Here is a 20,103-nt window from a genome sequence, read left to right as displayed (position 1 = left end):
CTTTCACATTGAACCGTTTCGAGAAATGTAAATGCCAAGGCATTTAAAACTCGCATTAACCATTATACAATTTTTACTCACTCATATGTTTTATGTAGCGCAACGGCGCTGATATCAAATTGTATCTACAACTTCAATTTAATTATAAGCCACGCACGGCTCATCAAAATTTCTGCAGCGACTGTTGCAGGTGCAAATGCAGAACTTCACAGTCTGTATTGAACTCGTCGCCAGTCGCCACTCGCCAGTCGTCAGTCCTGAGCGATCCCAGCTCATTTTCGGTTCCACATTATTATTATCCACGCTTTGTGGCCCCTTCCCCTTTCCATTCCCGTCCCCGTTCCCATTCCCGCTCTGGTCAGGTTGAGTTTAGTTTTGGTCACCTTTGCCGCTTACTTATTGAACGGCCCCGGCACCGTCCGCGGTACAATTCATTTGCAAAGCGTATCCAAAAATGTTGATGGGATTATTATATGTTGCTCTCGATTGTTGAACTGCAGGTGGAATCTCAATATACCTGAGTGTGCAGGTCTTTATCTTTTTAATGTCGTGGATTGCTTTGTGTTTTGCTTAAAGCATTAATTTATGTATTAAAAGTTAGAAATCCGTGTGGACAGGTGAATTTTTCGTCCCTGCGTATTCGATACAAACATGGTAGTCATGCAACAGACATATAATTTGATATTGCTAGTGAAATTGTATAGATTATAAATGGAGATGGTAATACAAGGACAGGTGAGGGTAGTTTAATCGAACAACGCCTGGGAATAAAGTTCTTGGGAATGTGGGAAACGTTTTAATAGGTTTTAAGTTTTATATGATTTAAAAATAAATATTAAATACAACAGATCACTAATTTAACATACTATTTACCTGACTTTTCTCAAAATATTTAGTTATTTATTTAACGTTAATTAAGAGCAGTTGACGAAAATGAATTCAAAATTAAAATACATTTATTTTAATTTTAAAATTACAACATGAGAGATAAATAATATAAATACTTGAAAGTTTATTACATATAGTATATTAACAATATTAACATAAAAATTAGTATTCCATTTCAAAATGTATATCAGATTCGTTGTCTCAATTAAACTTTTTAAAAAATTAGAAATCACATTTAATTCTATGCTCATATTAAATCAGCATACTACTAATAACGAAATAAATATTAAAGCAATGGGATGTGTTTTACTTCCGCCGGCTGCAATATAAGCTAAAAACGGAAGAAAAAAAATCTGCTGCTAAAAAGCGCGCACCGGATGTAAATGGTGCCCAGCTGCATGCTGAACTGCAATTGTCATCAATACACCAACAACAGCAAGGACTACAAAGCCAATTCATAAAACAAAGGCAGCCGAAAGCAACAACAAAAAGCGAATTTCAATAACGGATGTAAATAAACCACAAGAGATCGATTACCTCCCCAGCGTGCGAGCAGCGACAACGGCAGGACTCGCTGCACGTCAACTCGCATTGCCTTCAACCGTCCCGTCTCACCTGCTTGCTGTCAGGATAACAGATGCGCACAGGTACAGCACACAGCATACAGCATTTTTGTCTGTCATGCAAAAATATCAGTTAACAACATAAACTGTGCAACGCGAAATAGCTACAAAAAAATTTAAATAAGAATTTATCATAACTGATATGCAAACAAAATGCTTCAAGCTTAAATGCTTGACTCTGAGGTACTCTGCAATTATCGATTCGTTCTACAAAAATGAGTTCTTAAATTAATCCTGTTTTGGTCTAAAAATTTTATAGAATGAGTCAGTCTCTAATTTTCTTACTTTAAGAGCGAATTGTTCTTAAAAGCATAAATTGCCGTTAGACCCTAAAAATTTTGAACAAAATTCTTAAATTGAGAAAATGTATACTAAATAAAGACTGTTTCGTTTTAAAATATAATCATGCTTAATCCTGATTTAAAAACACTTCGGTAACTACGATTGCTTATTTGTTTAAGTACAAATCGTTCTTAAAATATAAAAATAAGAAGGACAATATTATACCATAATGCTGAAAGTAAGACCATTTCATACTAAAAATGTGTATGATGGTATAGTGCTGGTATGCATAGTATGTACTTTCAGAAATATGGAGATTGACTGGTATTATATTAAGTACAATATGACTTGAATCAAGAACTTTAATTCTTATATATTGTTGCTTAGAATTCTCAAATGGTTCCGGCTTGTCTGCTATGAGGAGCTGTTCGATGGCCACTGAAAAAATAAGACTATACTTGAGGACTCTATTTAACAGTATACTCTATCGAAAGAAATGTGATTGAAAGATTTTTATACCGATATATAACTTGATATTTAATACTACATATCACCTACTACGGTTATTAGCAGGTCCAGCTATTCTACTAATTTGACTACTATTTATACTAACTTTACGCACTGCAACTACTACTACAGCTAAAACAACTAAAATGTATTGTATCAATTTGATACTATTACTTTTATTGCTACTACCATTCTTAATTTCTATTACTACTCCTACTACATTTTCCTATAACTACTACTTGCTGCTGTGGATGAAAATTTATTGATCTGCATTTCGTTATTTGCATTGTATATATACCCTTTTAAGCGAATGACACAGGATATAAGCAGCTGTTACTCAGAAAAAAATCCTGCGCATTGCTTACAAAAAAGTGCCAAGTTGAAATTTATTTAAGCTGCAGTCACGCAGAAAAACGCAGCAGCCGCAGGCGCAGGCGACGTCGGTCACTTGTTAAGCTCGACAACAACAGCAACAACAACGGGAGCAACAACAAAAGCTCATTAAAGTATTGCACCTGGCGCATCTGTAAGAGAGAAGAGCTTCAACTGAAACTGAAACTGGTCCTGGCCTGTGCGCCTGCGACTTTGTGTTGTTTCTTGGTCCGGGTCTGCCATATCCGACAGACGCACAAATCGAATGGAGAAGCGCTTGAGGGTGATATTGTGGATATTTATAAGATTAAACTGCACGCAGGCATCCATAAATGTGTTGATATTATTACGGTAAACAGGCTGATGCATTTTAAATTGAATTTAAGATCACTCGCCACTCTACTCTCTCTAATTGGCCCCAGAAAGTGGTCCATAATAAGGTTGTGTCGTCATCAAGCTGATGACCCAGCGATTTATGTGAATGGTTTATTGAAAAGCCATCAGTTGAATGGGTAAAAGTTTGCACAGTGCTTATTATAATACCAATACTTAAAATGATTTTGTAAAACCATACTGACCCATTTTTCAGCTGGCCAAATAAAGGGCCAATTCCTTGGAACAATATTTCAAAAGTCAGCTCGGGGGCCTCATTGTAAATGCATTTAAGTCAAAAGAATTTAGCAGCCGTCTCAAGGTGTAAAGAAAGGTGTTCTGCCGACAAAGAGATCAGCTCAGAACGCCTTCAGATGCACAATGCCTCAATAGAAACAGTTGCACACAAAACCAAATTGCCAGCATTGTTGTTGTAGTTGCTCTTGTTTTTCTTGCAGAATAAATCATTAATCATGATCCCAAAATGCAGCTCATTCCCAACAAGGTCATAAATGTCTCCAATGCTTTAATAGAGTAAGAAACTCGAATGTTTTTCTTAACTCTCGCAGCTGAAAATACAACATGGAATTCTGCTCATAAATAGCATCCTTTCCAGGTCGTCTCCTTGTGGTCAAGCTTAAACAATGGACATGGGTCAAGTCAAAAGTCATTTGAGATTCGTTAAAGATAAATTACACAACGTTTTGTGGAGCAATTACCAGGTGTAAAAACGCTCAAGGGCGTGGACTAATTGTTCGACTCGGTCCGAGTTGCGAAATACATGTAACCTCATGTGCAGTACTCTTGAGCTCTCTGGACAACGCATGACAAATGCAATGGGCAGGACTCGCACTCATTTCTCTGCCTGTACTTTCAATATCCTTTGCACTGCTTCTTCGTAATCAAATTCATGGACACAACTGTGAGCTGTAATTTTGTGCCTCTTTTGTGCAACGTTCAATTGTTTTGGCCGCCTTTGTCGGAACTTTTATTGAAAAGCATCGACATCGGTATCGGCATCGGGTAGTGTCTTTGGGTAGTTTTGTTTCTGGATTTCAAAGCCGTCTCTATTGTCAACCGAGCGGCGCTACTGAAGCGTTATTAATGTTGGTCGGCAACTGGCCAAAAGTAGTTCCCAAGTAGTGCAACGCTTGATTTGTGCGACTGGGAATGATTTGACAAACGAAAATTCGTAGAAACTCTTCAGAGTATAAAATATTGTTTGATTAGCGAGTTTTTAAAAGCTTACATGCTGGTTAAATGAAGAAAGTACAAAATTAGTGATAAATTAAACATTTAATATTTAATTGGAGAGTCAATATTCCTATTCCTATTTTACAATTAACTAATAAATTTCTTTATATTCCAACACTCTGTTTGGATTCATATATAGCTTTGTAATTGTTATATATCCTGTCTAATTTCTTGTAGGAATACCTTGGCTTATTATTTATGATATTAAATAAAATCAACAGTCTTAAAATTATATTTTTTTAAAAATGTTATGTAATATGTACCTTAATTAGAATTTTATATGCTCACTATAATAATTTTGTAAAAATAGTTCCAAAAATAATTTTATTGATGAAAACTTATTCGATGCAATTTAATTATATTTTATCCTAAAAACCCTCTTTTTTTGGGAAAAAGAAACTTAAGAATACTTTACAATAAAACTATTTTAAAAATCTAAAGCAGTGCACAAGAGTTCTATATCTTTTGCGTGTTAGAGATAAATATATTTTTCGTGTTAGCTTTAGCTCTATTCTTTAGTTTTATCTTATGACTGATTACACTTTAACTCTATTCTTTGTTAAGTTTTATCTGGGCAAGAGGTTGACTTAGGTTTGTAGGCTTAGGCTTAATGGCTGCATGCACTCAATTTACAGTTTGCCTTTGACAAAATCGAATCGTTTATAATCGCTTTGGTATACGCATCAACTTATCGAGAAGCCATCAAAATTTTGCACATGCCAAAGGGACCTTTGTGCATTGCAAATTCAAAACACTTAGCATGCCCAGGCTCAGGCCACAGACTATCAGCTATCTATCAGATACATCAAGAGGTAATTCAGCTATGAGCCATTTCCGAAACTAAGTGTTGGGTTGTTCCTGTTCCTGGGCCCATCACCACCACTTCCTTGCCATTGTGGTTGGGCTCGGGAGGCATTCAATTTTTGTACTTTGGCAAGCGTCTCATGTGACATAGCTGCACAGAGGAAGTAGGTGTATATGTTGTGGTTGATTCAGGCTGCCAGCTATACACACACAGGATACCTGTCCTTTTCAGAGGAGAGAGAGGGATGCTGTTGGTGATGTTGTTGCTGTTTCTGCTGTTGCTTCTGTAAGCCGATACGAGCATGTTGGGAGCGCGCAATTTTGGCATTAGTCTAAAATGCGGTCTGGCATTTAATTTCTATTTCAACATTGCATTGAAATTTGAGAGCTTCCCACAGGTGTGCAGGATAACATGGAAAGGCGGGGCAAGTGGGGAACTGTAAACTGGAGAGCTGTGAACTCTGAACTGAGAGCTGAGCATTGGGACTTGGAATTCTGACGGCCAACGTTTGCACGCTTGCCATTCCCCATTTGTTTGCTCTTTGGCCACGCTATTCACTTATGTGTATTTAACGCTAGTCCATCGTTTATATATTCATTTTGCCTTTGAGAATTTCACCTCAAATTGTGCGTGCTGAACACAGTTGACATGCCAGGGCGGGACAGGGCACGACTTCTGGGGTTTACCTGTGAGTCTTACTCGCTTGGCGCTCCTTAAAATGTCAAACGCTCTGGCAACGTCACATGTGGCGCTTGGCGCTAATGGAAATTGTGGCAAGCAACTGACGCACAACGACTTCCTGCCGTGTTACTCGAAATTTATGCTAAAAAGCTGTTACACTCAGACAGGGTCAAATGGGGGGTGCCAGACATTTTAGAGGCTCCAAATTTCCATTTATTTGTGGGAGAAACAAATTTCTGTTGATTTACTCGAATAACATGCGATTTGATAGCAATATCACTTGTACCACTTGTCAAGGGTATAATTACTTTCTCAGATTGAATGGCACTTAAGATTGGAATTTAATTTTATAGATGTTTGCATTTTTTTCGATCTGCACATTTTTATTTGTCAGAAAAAAGTAAATCAAATTTTGGCCTTTGACTTTTTTAATTTCAGCAAATGTAAATTTTTTTAAAAGGCACAAAAAAAATAGAAGTTTAGAAATATTTTAAATTTTTGAGGAGTCATTAAATAAGGCAATTGTTTCATTTTTTTCGAATGTGAGCAACTTATAATTAAAATCCTTAAACATTTTTAAAATAATTATCGATATTACTATATAATAATTTAAAAAACAAAATTTCGTCATCGAATTATTAATATCTCTAAAACTATATTACAGTACTTTTAGAAAAACTGAATTTGTTCGGATGATTATTGCATTATAAGTATAAGGTCTTAAGTGTACACAGAATTATTGTAAGAAAGACTGAATTTATCCAATTTATTAAAAATACTTGTTTCCTGGAATTTGTCTCTAAAAAATGTATAAATTTTTAAAATTTCTTTCTTTTTGAAAACTTTTTTCATTAACTTTACTTGAACTGATTAAAATGATCGTAAAGTTACATGTTCCTTTCCTCGTACAGAAACTAAATCTTTTCAGCTATCTCTTGAAATTCTTGTATTATATTTTTCTACTTTTCTTTGGTGAAGTGTATTAAAGTTTCGTTTTGCTTGTGGACTCCTAGTTCATGTGCTTGGTGCGTCCTTTTTGTTAGCCTGCGGCACGTGGCATGTTTTTGCTTCAAGTTCACACTTAACAAACAACTGAACTGAATGCTTCGGCTGCCCTTTGGCCTATTTGTAGCTGGCGCTTGTTTGCTTTTTGTCTGTTACGAGTATAGTCTCCATCGCATAATTTTTCACTTGTATCCTTTTGTGTAAGTCTTCCTTGGCATTGCACACATGCAAAGCACAAGGCTTATATATTTTTATGTTGCCTTTTATTTTTTCTTCTTTTTTCTTTCGTTGTTGTACACACCCACATGGGCATTTCCATTTCAATCTTTAAGTGTGTGTGTGTGTGTGTGCGCTTTCGTTTTGACTGTTGATAAATTTGCTTAGATTATTATCCTAGTGTGGTTTGCTTTCTGGTGTTATCTTTGGCTGTAATTAGTCTCGAGCTTGTTTGCGCCGCATTTACACAAAATGCTTTTTACGGCTGCCACACGCACAGGACCCCAAACAAAACAGAACCTCAGACGGTTTGTCCGATACGAGTAATGTACAAAAGAGTCGAGAATACATTTATTCTGTTAGACTTTCGTGCGAGTTTTCCAAGCAAATTGGTTTCCATGTGAGCATTGTCTGTGTAATACATAAATGCAGCCCACTTCCTAAATCAGAAGTTAGTATATATATTACAAGCATTAGTGAGTTCTTGTGTGTTCTATTAGCCAAACAATCAATTAATTTAAAGGCATATAGAAATTAGAACGACTTTATGGAAATTGTCTAAGGTATTTATATTTGCATTAATGCAGCAAAACTGCTTTTCAAAATCAATTTGTAGCTTAAATTTTCAATTAAAATACTTGCTTTTACACAAATTTGTCTAATATAAATAAAAAATAATACAAAATATATAGTAACCCAATGGATCTCACTATTTTTTGTATTATTGACTTAAAAAAAAGATAATAAATATATAAAAAACAATAAAAGGTTTTTATTTGCAAATATGAATATTTGAATTTTTTCTTTATCAAAACACTGTCCTCAAATATTTTTGTTTCAAGAATTGATAAAAAGATGAGGGTCATTAAGAAAATCCACCTACGAATAATTATAAAGACATGGCCAACCGACTTGTCCTGTCTTAGATCATTGAAAAATCGTTCCTACAAAACAAAATCGCATATAAAGGCGGCAACCTCAAAATATTTGCAATTCAGCCCAGTGGTATAATAACTAAATCTTTGTTAGGTTCTAGTAAACATGTTGCAACATGCGTTAAGGCGCTTAAGCCTAGCTCGTTGTCTCTAAGCCTTGGGATTAAATTATCTCGGAGAGTTGCCGAAAAATGCCGCAAAGGTAAAAGGTGAAATTTTGGCTTAAGGCGTTTTCTTTTTTGCCTGAGAAATTGATCCTTTTTCAGTTGGGCGGTAGGTGTGCACCGCATAATTTTGCACTCAATTGTAAATAGAAACCTCAAACCAAAAGAAGACGAATCTACCAAAGTTTTTTCATCGCCTTGGCTAAGTCCATCAATCATTTCTTAGCCGGCCGTCAAGGCAGCCAGGCACATTAGCATTTATGAAGTTTACCCGGTGAATTTTATTTTTTTCCTTAACCCAATATCCAACAAAAGTCTTATTCAGTGCTCGCCTGGCTGGTTGACTTTAATAAGATTTTCATAATTTCATGCGCTTGTGCATATTTGGAGTCAATTAATGTCAAGGCAGCTTGGAAGCGCTGCAATCGATCAAATTATAAATGCAGTGCAACAACAAGACGAAGGAGGAGTTTGAATTGTCTGAAGGGGGTTGTTGGTGCAATGAAATTATGGGGCAGTTTTCATATGACATACATTAATATGAATGATGATGACTTGTATGACCTTTTTTATTTGAATTATGCAAAGAAAATGATGACTTTTGATTAAGCAGGAAGCTAGGTGTTGATGTAACCGATAAGAAGGTAGCTATAGAGTCTTGTTTCTGGGAACAGTGACAACAGCGAATGATTAAACGCTGCTGAAATTCTCATCAATTTGATATGCTTATATAAAAAAGATAGTTTAGATTTTGAGATAGTTCACTCAAATGTAACTATTCGAAACATTTATGGGAGAAAGGTAAATATCTTGAAAAAGTACTCTATCATTTTCAAAATGTAGAATTTTTAAGATCAAAAAATAAATATAGATAGCTTGTCTTTATTCTTCTTCTGTTTTGATTCATTGCATCTTAGTGCCCTATTATAGAAACATACAAAAAATAAAATAGTTATTAATTAATAGCTGTCACAATTTGTAGGCCTAATCTTTCTGGTTAGCCCAAACCATTGGAAACAGAAAAACACAAAAACATTTCATTAGCTTAATTAAAATAAACCTGAAAATCCGCAAACAGTGAAATGGATTGTGTGCAATCAGTTTTTATTAAAAGCGGCATTTTAAATGCCATTTCATTTTATGCACTTAATCCAATTGTTGGGGCGTGTAAAAACGTCGCGCTATCGATAACAACAACAATAATAATAATAATTATGATAATAATAAAAGCAATAAAAACCGACACGGTAATTAGTTTATTTATAAATTTCATATAAACTGCTCATTTGTGAATTCAATTAATGTTCATATGCGCGTGTCAAAGTAGATTAAAGTCTAATTTAATAACTGACTAGTGAATTTCTGAAAAAACCACAATAAACAATCAATGAAAGAGAGACAGCGATGAAATGCAAATACTAATGCATTTTGCGTCCATTGATTTATGACACGAACTGTGCACAACTGTCAACTGAGAGGGATTGAAATACATATGCATGTGTACTATGATATGTTATGGATACTCGGATACTTAGACAGCCCAACATTTGTTGACACATGCTGGATAGACCGGGTAAACCACAGCAGCCTCAACAGACGCGTTTACAAGTCACAAGAACGCCCCATTCAGACATTGAGAGAGGACTACTTAAAGAAACTGTCAATTGTCAAGGATAATGCAGACCTTTAGTATAATTTATGTATGGAAATACTCAAGTGGATATGTAATTCCTTGAGGCACGTCCACGCCTGCGCACAGCTGGTCTTGTAACCTTAGACATCTCAGGCTGCCATGATATCCAGAACTACTATGGACAGTGTCTGGGGGCTAGACCAACTGCCAAGTTAATCATACTGTTGACTGCAACTGCAACTAATTACAAATCAATTTGTACCAGCCCCAGTTCCATAAATGAAACCAATTCCCCACAGGAAGTGACTGCGGTTTGCCCCATCACAACCAACCACCTGCCTTTTTATGTGGTGGTCTCCTTTTTGACAAGTCTATTAAAATGGTTTATGTATGGCAAAATACCAAGTTCAAAAAACATTTAAAACTGCAACTTAAGACTATGTGCAATAAATCAACAGTGAAATGACTTTCATGTGCGTATTTGAGAGGCAACAACATAAAGTCGTAGAATCGAGTAAAAGAGTCCATTCCAAGAGCGATTTTTAAGTGCTTCAAGGCGTCAAAGAACATTCAAGTTGTAGCTCAGCAGGCAACACATTTAAACCAAACTAAACCAAGTTAATAATAATAAGAGATATCATAAATAAACTGGTTTTCATATAATTTTACGAAATACATTACTTGATTGGAAGCTACAAATCTTGGTTTTTATACTTATCATATGTATGTCAATTTCTATTTCCTTTTTTAAAGTAATAAACATAAAAATGCATGTCATTGTGCAGATATTTGTTTCAGTTTATAAAAAATCCGAAAAATAATTATATTAATTATAATAATTACCATGAACAAATTCCTTTTTCTCTGTATATTTTAAGCTTATTTCAAACTAGCTGCCTCAACTTTCAACTTTAGTGATCTTTACCTAACCCTAACCTTTATTAGCACTTAAGTTTTAGGAGCATTACGACGCATATAAGCAGCTCTTCAGGCTTTAGTACCTGGCCATTGTGCTCAAAATGTGAAGCATTTGTCTTCTAATTATGATTTCAATAGCTTTGCGAAATCAAAGAAGGCGTAATTCGCTCTCACCAGTCAATCAAAGACCGTTGGACCGTTTCAAACAATACCCAGGGCCCCTTAAGGCGGCAAATCAAATCAAAGAAATAACAAACAAGCAAAACAATAATAATAAAATATATATAGGTATGTAGATGTAAAAAAAAAGGAGTTCAAATCCTGTCCCTAAAAACCAAAATACATGTTTGTATGTATGCCATTGTTGACAGGCTTAAACCGCAAACAAAAAGAGTTCTCATTTTGTGTTTGGCCACAAAAGGAGCGGAAAAAGCGATCAAAGATGCGATGAGCTGCCAAAAAAAATGAAAGAAGAGAGACGGAGAATATGAGAAAGAAAGAATGAAGGTACACTCTTCGCCTTGTTCTTGAACAAAACGCGAGGTATCAACACCACATACACGTATCCTCTTGTAGTACGTTGTACCACGCTGAGTGTCTGTGTTTGCGGATTCCTTTGCGGGCAGCTTAGGCCCCTACTCATCAAAATTTTCTGCTTTTGTTGCCAGGGCGATGGATGTGGTGTCTTAAGCGCTTTAAGCGAAATTAAAACATTTCACGCAGCAAGCGGGCAACTTTACTCGCTTGCTTGTTATGCAAACATTGCCGCAGATTTTACCATTTATTTTTGTAAAAAAAATACACTGCCAAAAATTACATGGCATAGCCAAATTTACAAAATAAGAAAGTGGTACACTTTATTTTATAAAAATGTGTAGTTTGGGATTATAGTTTTGATTTAAGCAGAAAAAAAAATATTCTAGAGATCAGATTGATATGATAATAATAAAAAAATAACTATTGCAAATTTATAATAATTTAATTAGTCAGTTTGTAATAATTTTTTGAAATTAATCTTAGGTATTCTGTTAAATATTTCCGAATGTAACCATGTTTTGCTAATACTCTAAAGTTGTGGAATTCAATCTCTGAGTGCAGGCATGCACATTTTAGATTTAGAGCAGAACGCTTATCATGTCCAGCATGCTCTGTGGACATCCAGCCACGTAACCAGCACAGTCCAAGTCGCGCGTGCCAAGCTCGGAGGCCACATAGAGACTATCCACATGCTGTAATCGTAATTCGGCGGAGCTTGTTGTTGGTCTATAAAAGGCGTGAGGTCACTAATTAGTTCAAGAACTGGCCTAGGTTCATGGTCGTAGAGCTTCAATAACTAACTTACATGAATAGAATTTTGAATATGGTACCCAACACGCCGTTGTGGGCATCCAGTGGAGCAGCGCTGACTTCGCAGATTGTCCGCAGTAAACAGGCGCTACCATTGTAACCGTACTGACCCAAATAGTTAACAATCGCACGATAAAAGTCATGACGTGTAAAGCGTGGAGGTTTCGAAATTGAGCGTTTCTCTGGGTTATCACTGTGGTCGCCAGCATTGCGTCCGTCTATGGGTGTCACATCGCTGCCAATGCCCAGGAATCCCTCGTCCAGATCCCACTGTAAGCTGCGGTGTATTATAAGTTCACAGCGGGAATTCTGGCTGACTTACCCTATCAATCCACTGATTATATGAATCATTCGCAGGCAAACCATAGTTGGAACCAAAGTTGAAAGCCATGAACACATTGCGATACGTCAGATCCAATGGAATGGCCACTGCGGCTCCTACTCCTATGGAGCCGCCACGTGGAAAGAAAACCATGGCAGTGCTCAGCCTAAAAGCCATCAAGTGAAATAATAATCCATAGAATATGAAGACACTGTGATGCCAACGGCTTGAACTCATCTCTACCAATGTGCTTGGACAACTATTTGTCACTCCAAGTTGCACGTTGCACACAAGCTGTAGAAATTTGCAAGTGGAAATTGCAATTGAAGTGTCAACAAAACAGGAGTTCTACAATAAACGGGTGTTAAAAAGTAGGAAAATATAGCTACAGGGTGAGAAAATAAATAAATGTTGAATGGAACTAGTTCAAATGAACTGTGAGTAACTCGTTAAAATGTTAAAGAAAATCGGGTATTACGAATTATAATCTTTGTGAGCTGTTTATTTTTAAAATCTGTTCTGTTTTTGACATACGATACATATTTAAATGCTTATAGATGGAATAATGGAAAACATCTAAAAATGTAAAGTTAGTATATATCGGAATAACCAATTGTTTTGTGGCTATTTACAAGCCCTGCAGAGTCAGATCCTTAGAAAGGACTTATCATGAGTTTCGGTTCAGTAGACAATTTCAGATTAGAATTGGATTATAGGAGGCTGGTTTAGTATAATTGTTTTTAATTTAAAACTACTGTAATCACTTTTATAGGAACAAACTTCTTTTGACTGTATTTCATATTTTTGCATCTGTGAGGAGGAACATTAGAATTTGGCGGAATATAATCTCTGGGTAAGGGCACACATTAGATTCAGAGCAAAACGCTTATCATGTCCAGCATGCTGTGTGGACATCCAGCCACGCAATCAGCACAGTCCAAGTCGCGCGTGCCAAGCTCGGAGGCCACATAGAGACTATCCACATGTTGTAATCGTAATTCGGCGGAGCTTGTTGTTGGTCTATAAAAGGCGTGAGGTCACTAATTAGCTCGAGAACTGTTCCTGGCCCACTAACTTACTAACTTACATGAATAGAATTTTGAATATGGTACCCAATACGCCGTTGTGGGCATCCAGTGGAGCAGCGCTGACTTCGCAGATTGTCCGCAGTAAACAGGCGCTACCATTGTAACCATACTGACCCAAATAGTTAACAATCGCTCGATAGAAGTCGTGACGTGTGAAGCGGGGAGGTTTTGAAATTGAGCGTTTCTCTGGGTTATCATTGTGGTCGCCAGCATTGCGTCCGTCAATGGGTGTCACATCGCTGCCAATGCCCAGGAATCCCTCGTCCAGATCCCACTGTGAATATGGGTGCATTAGATAATAAGGTTTCTGCAGCATTTTCGGCAATTACGGCTAACTTACCCTGTCAATCCACTGATTATAAGATTCATTCGAGGGCAAACCATAGTTTGACTCAAAATTAAAAGCCACATATACATTGCGATACGTCAGATCCAGAGGAATTGCAACTGCGGATAATAACTGCAAAATATACGTAATTAAATCAGATTTTGTGGCAAGTCCATTGGCTTACTCCAATAGAACCGCCACGTGGAAAGAACAACACAGCATTGCTCAGCTGAACAGCGAGAAGCAGAAATAATAATCCAATGAGAATGAAGCCACAATGATACAAGCGGTTTGAACTCATCGCTAACAATGCACTTAGTCAACTGTTGGCAGTTGGGAGTTGCAAGTTGCAAGTTGCACTCGAGCTGTTAAAATTGGCAAGGTGAAGGTGCAACTGTAGACTCACATAGAATATAGGAGTTCCATATTAAGCGGGTGTTAAAAATTTGAAAAGCTTAGCTACAGGGTGAGGAAATGAATGAATGCTCAATAAGTTAAAATAAAATATATATATGAATATATTTAAATCAATGATATATTAAAACCAATCTAAAAAGATTTAAATTCATATTTAATTGACGATTAGACTCAGAAAGTCTACTCTGTAAAGCTATAAAATGTACCCATAAAATTAAGAATACTAAATTAATTTTTTAAAATAAAACAAATTAAAAATAATAAATGATATAAAATAAGAAAAATATTTTAATATTTTATTTTAACAAATCCGGTAAACCCTGTATTGACAACAATCTTATGAATGAAAACGAGTAAAGAACTAAATCCAGCCATTAGAGCTAAGCTAAAACTGGAATATGCAAGTTATACACAGTTTCCGCATGAACTAGTCAAGTAACTCGGCCAACTTCGGCTAGCGGTTCCATGCATGTTGTGAAAAGCGTCAATTGACTGGTGCTAATTATTGGAATGTGTAACATTTCTCTAAAAAAAAACCAAAAAAATGTTGCAGTCAGAAAGTATAAGCGGAGTCTCCGATCATTTCTTCTAATTTGGATTAATATTGTTTTGTTAACAAATGCGTGAGCCAGAACTTGTATAGAATTCTTGTATGATCTATTTTCTTTTGTGTGCTTAGAGAGTCAGTATAGCACTACTGGGCAAAGCATTAACAACGTGCGCATCGTGAAGTGATATATTCAAATAGAAAATGAAATCGAGAACAGTGCGGAATATAGCTAGTTGTCTACATCTGATAGTGGTCTGTAATTTGTTATCCAATACGACAGCTGATTATGGCAGTCTATCAAAGCACGAACGTAGCAAAAGAGCGCCAATACCATGGCTTATATTTCCAACAACTTCACCCACTCGCGTACAGGTGTGTAATCAATTGATATAAATTTAAAATGACAAAGAATCAGAACTGGAACCGTCTTCTATCTTCCATCAGTTCATCGGTGGAATTGGTATACCGCTAGAAGATCTGGAGTACGAGGCAGTTACAACGGGTTATGTGCTCAAAGCGGAATATTGGCTACCGGAAACGCCGGATGCTCTGCGTACGCCAACCGCTTTACCAATTAATCAGGTACCCACATTGGGATCTGTGGGAGCACGCAGACGTCGTCCCATGTTTGAGAACTTTCTTGTGAGTGCCGATGATCTTGGCAAGAGCACAAAGAAGCTGCTGACACGGACCAACAAAGTGCTGAGTAGTTATCGCTGGACGGTCTACAAGGGTCTGGAGGGATTGGCGAAACGCTTGGGCTATCAGGGTCGCATTTGTGTCCTCAAAAGTATTTGCGAGGTCGCTGAAGAACCTTTCCACTTTACAAACGGACTTATTGCGGAACTTCTGCACATACTTTTAACGTAAGTTAACATCTTGATTTTTAAGAGTAAATAGCCTGAGTCTTAAACCATTTATAGCCCTTCATCATCGGTTGATAAGCTGTCTGAGCATGCGGATAATGAGTATTATTATGCTGAGAAGGTGGGACAATCGGGTGCTGGCTGTGAGCGTGTTTTCAAAGAGTGTCGTCGAAGTTTGTTGCAACACTTTAGCGAATTACACGACAATCTGGATAAACTAATGCAATTGACAATAAAAACTAAGTAAAAACAGGCGGAGAGTTCTTATTTGTATAGAAAAGAACACAAGTTTAATAATTTAAATCAATATTTTAATATGTTTTAATACCATTCAAACCAAATGTCATTTGAAATTTGTCTGTATAGCTCATATTTTGATGTTTTCTCTTTATGTTTTGGACACTTTTATATTGTTTTGAAATTTTGTTCAGTGTATTTGCCGAGTTTTATAGACAGTTAGGTGCTAATTAAAAGAACGCGAACTTTGAGGCTTTTACTCAGAAAACTGAGACACTCATATATCAGAGCTATAAGCGAAATGAGCACACAGTGGCATCAGAAATAGTTGACCCGGACGAATGCTTTCTAGACTTCGTATTTTTCTAATGTGCTAAATTTTATATATCAGTTGAAACTTTCGTTTTTTTATCAGTTTAGTTCTTCATTTAAAAGAAAGTAAGAAGATATCGTTTTGATCGCATAGTAAAGAAATGACATTCAAACTGTGCGGTTAGTCGAATTTTATGAAAGAAACGCGAAGGATAATGCATTTTATGTGTGTGACGTGGTTTTTAGCTGTAAGCTTGGCCTATTTGGCTACAGTTGTAGCCTATAATGAAAGCTATTCTTATACCCAACATGGCGAAAGTGATCTTTTGGTGCGAAAGGCACGCTGGTTGCCCTTGATCTATCCCCGATCCCATCCTGCCAGATTTAAAGTCGGTACTATCTGTGGATTTCAATGATCTTTTAGTTAATGTGTTTTACTTACAGTTTATAGCTGGTTTTGGTATACCAGTAGATGATCTTGACATTGAGTCTATTACCACTGGTTATGTTTTGAAGGCTCATTATTATTTGCCCAACAGAGCCAAGCAAATACGCACAAAGGATCTCGTTGATATAACTGATCGGGAATTTAAGGATAATGCGACCATATTTCAGAAAACTATGCAGAAAACTGATAAGCAGCTGGGAGTTGCCACAAGGGTCCTAGAAGAGGCCACACAGGCTTGGGATGGATATCGCTGGGCTATATATCAGAGTTTTGAAAGCATGGCCTTGCGTATGCACCTAAATGGACGCCAGTGTGTCCTGAAAAGTATTTGCGAAAGCTCCGCAGCGCCATTTGATGATCGAAACGGTCTGCTGGGAGAGCTACTACACATACTCCTTACGTAAGTAAACGGTTGATATAAAATATAATTGTAAACTAATTATTTTTTTTTTAGTCCATCTAGTTCAAAGGATCCTCTGTCAGAGCACACAGATAACGATTATCTACAGGCTGAAAGATTGGGTCATGCGGGCGTCGATTGTGATACGGTTTATGCGAAATGCGCGAAATCCCTTTTGGAGCACTTCACTGATGTACATCATTTGGGTAGCGAATTTCTAAAAATATTGGGTTGAAATTAACTAGATAAGAGAAGCACGTTATAATTGGATAAGATTTTACTGAGAAACAAGCCTTCTTTAAAAGTAATTTGAAGTGATAGGATTGGTTTTTCATTAATAAGAGATTGGTTATTTATTTATTAAAAATGTATTAAATTAAGTAGTGTAATTATTTTAGACTAATGTGTGTACGATACGAAGTTAATTCCAGGCGACATTCAAGAGGTATAATATTATTAATGCCGTTGAGAACTTTTCACTTATTAGAAAACTATCGTAGAAGAAAATATATTGCTTCCCACCTGGAACACCCACATTGAACACAGAGCTGTGATTAAGAAATTAGGCTTACAAACTTTTAATTTGAAAATGTTGTATGTGGTTGTTCCAGGCATTCTAACAACTTCCTCTTTGCATCAGTTGACTGTGAAGCGTGAAATTTATGCAAATTTGAACATAATAACTCTTTTTGTTTTCTGTTTATGTGCCAGCCTCATCTTATAAACTCCATATCCATCTCGTAGCTCCATCTTCAGGTCTTTCTCCATGCTCGGGTGGTCGCTTATGTTTTTCATTTTTCTTCATTTTTTTTCATTTTTTTTCATTTTTTACCTATCAAAACGTACGCATCTTGCAGGTCTTTAGCCTACGTCAGGGTCGATGCATTGTCTTCTAATTTAATAATTATAGTTGGAGTCATGGATAGCATTAGCTACCGGGTCTTAAGACCCACCACCGTCTCTGTTGTTGGTCTGGCCAACAAATAGGCGTTTAAATGCAAATGTCCGCGCTGTAATTAATACGCATAATACGCGTATTATGCAAATGTCATTGGAATAATGACTTGGCCCAAAACTTTGAGACATGGTAACTTCCAAAATATGCATTTCACACTTGAAATGCAGTCAAACTTGCCTCAGACTTGATCATATATTCGTCACTGCGATCCGATCCATTGTTAATGTTTTTACGTACTAATTAGCTTTGACAAAACACAAGACAACATAGCTACTAAAAAATTAGTAGGCAAAGGGTCCAAGTCTAAGTCTGAGTCTGAGTCTGAGTCTTTCTCTGGGGTCTGCGATCTGCGGGTCATCGTCTGCGACTTTCTCTAATGAAGTTCCCAGCGAGTGGCTTTTAATTTGTTGTCTGTTGGTTCTGGTACACTTGTGCATCATTCGAAAATGATGACAACATATGATAAGAGCTGAATGTTTGACAGGAGTCTCCCCGAGGCCCAATGAATGTGTCTGATGTCGTTGGATCGTAGGATCCGCCATAAACTAGAATCTCTGGTCGAGATAATCAGTGCAAGATGATGCAGTTCTTGTTATTTAGTGTAGCTTAATAGTTTCCACAACCCAAGCACCTTTCACAAGTTTCATGTTGTTGTGATTACCTTTAACCCTTGCCAGTTTGTTTTGGGGCAATAATTTTTATTTCCATTGCCTTTCTTTGGAAACAATTTGTAGCAACATGCAACTTAACGAAGTAATCAGTGTGCTGTGTGTTTGTGTGTTTGTGTTTATGTGTGTGCTTGCAACTGCATGCAAGAGGAACAGTCGCAGGAACAGTCCAAGGCAGATGAATAACCAGAGAGTCAGATGCTTATCCCGCCAGGTTGCGACAACTATTTTATGACCTTATATGCCACTGGGGGAGGAGGATGCTGTCTACTGAGCGTTTCTTTATATGGTCCATGGCTATTTTTGGTAACCCCTTTTATTTGCCTCTAGCGAAAGTAGGTCCCGGAGTTTTGTTTCTTGTCGTCCAAACTTGGCAACGGGTGTAATAATTTTTAGCTCTCTTGCTAAAATGTAACAAATAGCTGGAGGTCGAGGACAGGGTCGGTCGGTGTCGAGGCCGGGAATTAAGGTGCCCAGTATTTCTCTCGACTTTATAGTAGAGTGTGCGTATACCAGTTATGGTAAATTAACAACCGACTACCCAGTAATGCTAATTATGTGGTCATGAGTGTTTTTATGAATCTTCTGGGGCATTGCATTAAATTGCTCTGTGAGAATTAGGGCCAAGTTGTATAGTATAAATACTAGTTCATAAGGTCACTCTCAAATATTTTAGAAATTAACTTTATGTGTTCTTCTTAAATTATTAGCTTTGTTTGCTTAGAAGTGAAACTTAGTTATTGTAGGATTTAGTTTTGTGTATATAGTTTATTATTTATTTATCTTTTGATAGAGTGTGAGAATTTTCGAGGATATTAAAAATCTAAAATTTATTTTCATAGAGATTTTATTTTTTAATAATATTTGAAATACATTTCACAGCCAGTCAGTAGTATCCAAAAATATTTATATTCCTTTACATGAATAATTTTTCCGTGTTTACAATAATCCAAATGATCTAGCCAATTTACGAGCTTTTTTAATAGAGTGTGAGAACATGGAAAAAATTAGTAGTCTATTTTGATCTATGTCTGATTATTTTAAGTAGCTTTATAAATTGCTAAAACAAGTCAAATAAAGAAATAAAATTTTAATGATATTTCAAATATATTTTCTTTTATACGACAGTTTGAAGAAGAAATTGTTTATTTTTATTTGTGCCATTAAAACATAAATAGTCGTATATGTAGTATATTCGAGCTGATGTAATATCTGCCTCAGACTACCAATTTTTTAATGTCGCAAATGTGGATCGATAGGACTGGTTGTTTTTAACGGTTTATCAAACTCATTTACCCATTCAAAGTTTTGATTGCGGTCATTAAATTACACATCTTATCGTTGATATCATATATATTTAGTGTATATTTCATGCTAATTAGAAATCAAAGATATTCACTTGGTGATATGGGCATAATTAATTGCGTTTAATTTTTTTTATCGCTGAACCTGAATACACCTGAATGTCTCTAACTGTTCCCTAACTCACTTAACGGCTTACTGATTA

At 36.4% G+C, this 20,103-nt stretch overlaps 4 protein-coding genes across 4 annotated transcripts; 2 read left to right on the top strand and 2 right to left on the bottom strand.

The window, feature by feature from the left end:
* Positions 1-11,664: 11,664 nt before the first annotated feature.
* On the bottom strand, positions 11,665-12,495 carry LOC117788417. Its single transcript, XM_034627181.1, has 3 exons — positions 12,325-12,495; positions 11,998-12,272; positions 11,665-11,918 (listed from the first exon to the last, which is right to left on the bottom strand). Exons 1-3 carry the CDS (start codon positions 12,475-12,477, stop codon positions 11,771-11,773), a joined length of 576 nt encoding a protein of 191 aa, XP_034483072.1. The 5' UTR covers positions 12,478-12,495; the 3' UTR covers positions 11,665-11,770.
* A 620-nt stretch (positions 12,496-13,115) lies between these two features.
* LOC117787072 lies at positions 13,116-14,041 on the bottom strand. The gene is made up of 4 exons (XM_034625517.1): positions 13,925-14,041; positions 13,753-13,872; positions 13,412-13,686; positions 13,116-13,344 (listed from the first exon to the last, which is right to left on the bottom strand). The coding sequence occupies exons 1-4, from the start codon at positions 14,039-14,041 to the stop codon at positions 13,197-13,199; spliced, it is 660 nt and encodes a 219-aa protein (XP_034481408.1). The 3' UTR covers positions 13,116-13,196.
* An 867-nt stretch (positions 14,042-14,908) lies between these two features.
* On the top strand, positions 14,909-15,820 carry LOC117787071. Its single transcript, XM_034625516.1, has 3 exons — positions 14,909-15,079; positions 15,152-15,573; positions 15,631-15,820. Exons 1-3 carry the CDS (start codon positions 14,909-14,911, stop codon positions 15,818-15,820), a joined length of 783 nt encoding a protein of 260 aa, XP_034481407.1.
* Positions 15,821-16,283: 463 nt separating this feature from the next.
* Positions 16,284-17,205, top strand: LOC117787069. The gene is made up of 4 exons (XM_034625514.1): positions 16,284-16,302; positions 16,369-16,511; positions 16,567-16,970; positions 17,025-17,205. Exons 1-4 carry the CDS (start codon positions 16,284-16,286, stop codon positions 17,203-17,205), a joined length of 747 nt encoding a protein of 248 aa, XP_034481405.1.
* The last annotated feature ends 2,898 nt before the right edge of the window (positions 17,206-20,103 follow it).

The sequence above is a fragment of the Drosophila innubila genome (assembly GCF_004354385.1).
Source record: "Drosophila innubila isolate TH190305 chromosome 3L unlocalized genomic scaffold, UK_Dinn_1.0 0_D_3L, whole genome shotgun sequence".
Taxonomy (NCBI): domain Eukaryota; kingdom Metazoa; phylum Arthropoda; class Insecta; order Diptera; family Drosophilidae; genus Drosophila; species Drosophila innubila.
This window is presented reverse-complemented; position numbering and strand designations above follow the sequence as displayed.

Coding starts and splice junctions, on each gene's coding strand:
- LOC117788417 (XM_034627181.1), bottom strand. CDS start 12,477: ATGGTTTTCTTTCCACGTGGCGGCTCCATAGGAGTAGGAGCCGCAGTG. Junction 12,273..12,324: donor ATAATCAGTGGATTGATAGG/GTAAGTCAGCCA, acceptor CGCAGCTTACAG/TGGGATCTGGACGAGGGATT. Junction 11,919..11,997: donor ATATTCAAAATTCTATTCAT/GTAAGTTAGTTA, acceptor CGCCTTTTATAG/ACCAACAACAAGCTCCGCCG.
- LOC117787072 (XM_034625517.1), bottom strand. CDS start 14,041: ATGAGTTCAAACCGCTTGTATCATTGTGGCTTCATTCTCATTGGATTA. Junction 13,873..13,924: donor CACGTGGCGGTTCTATTGGA/GTAAGCCAATGG, acceptor TATATTTTGCAG/TTATTATCCGCAGTTGCAAT. Junction 13,687..13,752: donor ATAATCAGTGGATTGACAGG/GTAAGTTAGCCG, acceptor CCATATTCACAG/TGGGATCTGGACGAGGGATT.
- LOC117787071 (XM_034625516.1), top strand. CDS start 14,909: ATGAAATCGAGAACAGTGCGGAATATAGCTAGTTGTCTACATCTGATA. Junction 15,080..15,151: donor CTTCACCCACTCGCGTACAG/GTGTGTAATCAA, acceptor ATCTTCCATCAG/TTCATCGGTGGAATTGGTAT. Junction 15,574..15,630: donor CTTCTGCACATACTTTTAAC/GTAAGTTAACAT, acceptor AACCATTTATAG/CCCTTCATCATCGGTTGATA.
- LOC117787069 (XM_034625514.1), top strand. Junction 16,512..16,566: donor CCCATCCTGCCAGATTTAAA/GTCGGTACTATC, acceptor TTTTACTTACAG/TTTATAGCTGGTTTTGGTAT. Junction 16,971..17,024: donor CTACTACACATACTCCTTAC/GTAAGTAAACGG, acceptor TTTTTTTTTTAG/TCCATCTAGTTCAAAGGATC.